At 31.7% G+C, this 1,931-nt stretch overlaps 1 protein-coding gene across 1 annotated transcript in view; it reads left to right on the top strand.

Annotated features, from left to right (window-relative positions):
* Positions 1,177 to 1,931, top strand: part of LOC104704346 (callose synthase 1-like) — a 2,934-nt gene continuing 2,179 nt past the window's right edge. Inside the window, exons 1-3 of the mRNA XM_019227001.1 lie at positions 1,177 to 1,233; positions 1,373 to 1,500; positions 1,610 to 1,748. Coding sequence (XP_019082546.1) covers positions 1,423 to 1,500; positions 1,610 to 1,748 — 217 coding nt within the window. The 5' untranslated portion in view covers positions 1,177 to 1,233; positions 1,373 to 1,422. The remainder of the gene's footprint in view (positions 1,234 to 1,372; positions 1,501 to 1,609; positions 1,749 to 1,931) is intronic.

Below are 1,931 nucleotides of genomic sequence, written 5' to 3'. Positions count from 1 at the left end.
TCTGGTTCACCTTCCGGTCCGGTTTTAAAGACATTGATTTATATTAAAAGCTTGGAAGGGTGTTAGATCAGAATTTATTTTGAAATCCACAATAAAATATCGGAAATCACGATTAACTGTGATTAATTGCCAAGATTTTATTTCTTCTTACGCCTAACACTATATTTTTATGCCTAACACTATATATGGTGTAACAATATATGGAATAATCAAGATGTTTTTTTGAAATTGTATAAATCATTGGAATATTATCTTTAAGAGGATTCTTTGAGATATTCTTAAGTGTATTCGTAATTTCATATAGCCCACGAATTTCATCTATAACTTTTTTTTGCAACCAACCTATATTTAATATATTATCTATTTTGTAACCAACTTATAAAAATTAATACTCTACAAAAAAAAGTTGTATAGTACCGTTTTATTATACCAAAAAAAAGTTGTGTACTTTCTTTTTATGATTGAGAGTATTTTTTTATCCCCTTTAATAATTTAGTTAACGTTGTGGTCTATCAATAAAATCTCAAGAAAATAAATTGGTAATATTGTGATTGTAAATTTTTGGAAACAACGTGATCTTCCGAAAATAAAGTTTGGAATATCTATGAACTATCAATTTAGAATACCCCGTTTAAGATTTTCTGTTACAATTAAGGTTTTATTTGTTACTATTAATATTTTAATATATGAGTTATGAACTTATAACCAATTAATATATGGATTAATCTATAACCTATGTATAACCTATTTGTAACCATTTATAACCATTTATTAAAATTATAAAGTCTACCAAAACAATGTTGTGTACTTCCCTTTTGTTAATAGAGGATTCTTGGTATGTAGATAATAAAGCTGCGGAGATTCATATATCAATTCCTAAGTCGAGAATATTTGACTTGTATCGTCAATGCAAATTATTTATAACATAACCGGATTCCGTGAGACACGAGAAGGAAGAACCCTCTTCCCTTTTCCCCCTTTTGCAAACCCTATGATCTAAACCTTAGATGGATTCTGTGAGAAGCACATATTAGAGAGAAACCCCCCGCCTTTCCCTTTTGCGAACCCTATTAGATCTAAAGCAAGNTGAAACTGCTCGTGATCTCTTCAAAGTCTTGGAGCTTCTTTCCAAAGATATACAACTGCCTTCTGAGGTATTAGCNACCTCGTGTACTCCGATCCTTGACCTGGCCCATCGCTTCCATCTCACCCATCCTCGGATTGGTTATCTATGTGAGTTTGGAACATATCTCTCCAAGAGTACTGATATAATAGGCTTGCGCATGTTAAATCTCATATATATAAGATCATTAGTAAACACCCATATACAGTATTGTTTGTTTGATGAGATGGATGCCCTTCTATGATCAAGGTGTTCATGGTGCCCATGAGGAGTCACAAAGGCTTTACCCCACATCACGCATGAGTGACATATTACGTTTTCCTTCAGGTGGTGGTGTTCTAAAATTTAACTTTACCCTTACGTATTGGATCAGAAGGGTAAGTACACATATAATCTCTCTTCGTTTTTTTATATCATCCACCTTGTTGTTTTCTCAACATCTTTCTCTCTGTATTTATATTTTCATCATTTTCCTTTCTGACTTAGAATGATGAAACAAGTGAACAAGGGCAGTTTCAGCCTCATACCGATTTACCTCATTTGCAAAGTTTCTGTCTAGACTTTTACGAGAAAAACATCATAGCTGTGATCAAGATCATTGGCAACCAATATACATATTTGAAAGGTAAAGATTTATCTATTTTTGCATTGTCCCTTGATCATTTGGCAGGTCTAGGAATACTCTTATAATTCTCTTATTATTATATGATCTATATATATATATATATATATAAAACAAATTAAGAATGTATCATCCTACAAGTTTATCATAAAAGCAATATGTGGAATCTTCTCTTAATGGTTTTCA

This window comes from Camelina sativa, chromosome 7 (genome assembly GCF_000633955.1).
Source record: "Camelina sativa cultivar DH55 chromosome 7, Cs, whole genome shotgun sequence".
In the NCBI taxonomy this organism is placed as follows: domain Eukaryota; kingdom Viridiplantae; phylum Streptophyta; class Magnoliopsida; order Brassicales; family Brassicaceae; genus Camelina; species Camelina sativa.
This window is presented reverse-complemented; position numbering and strand designations above follow the sequence as displayed.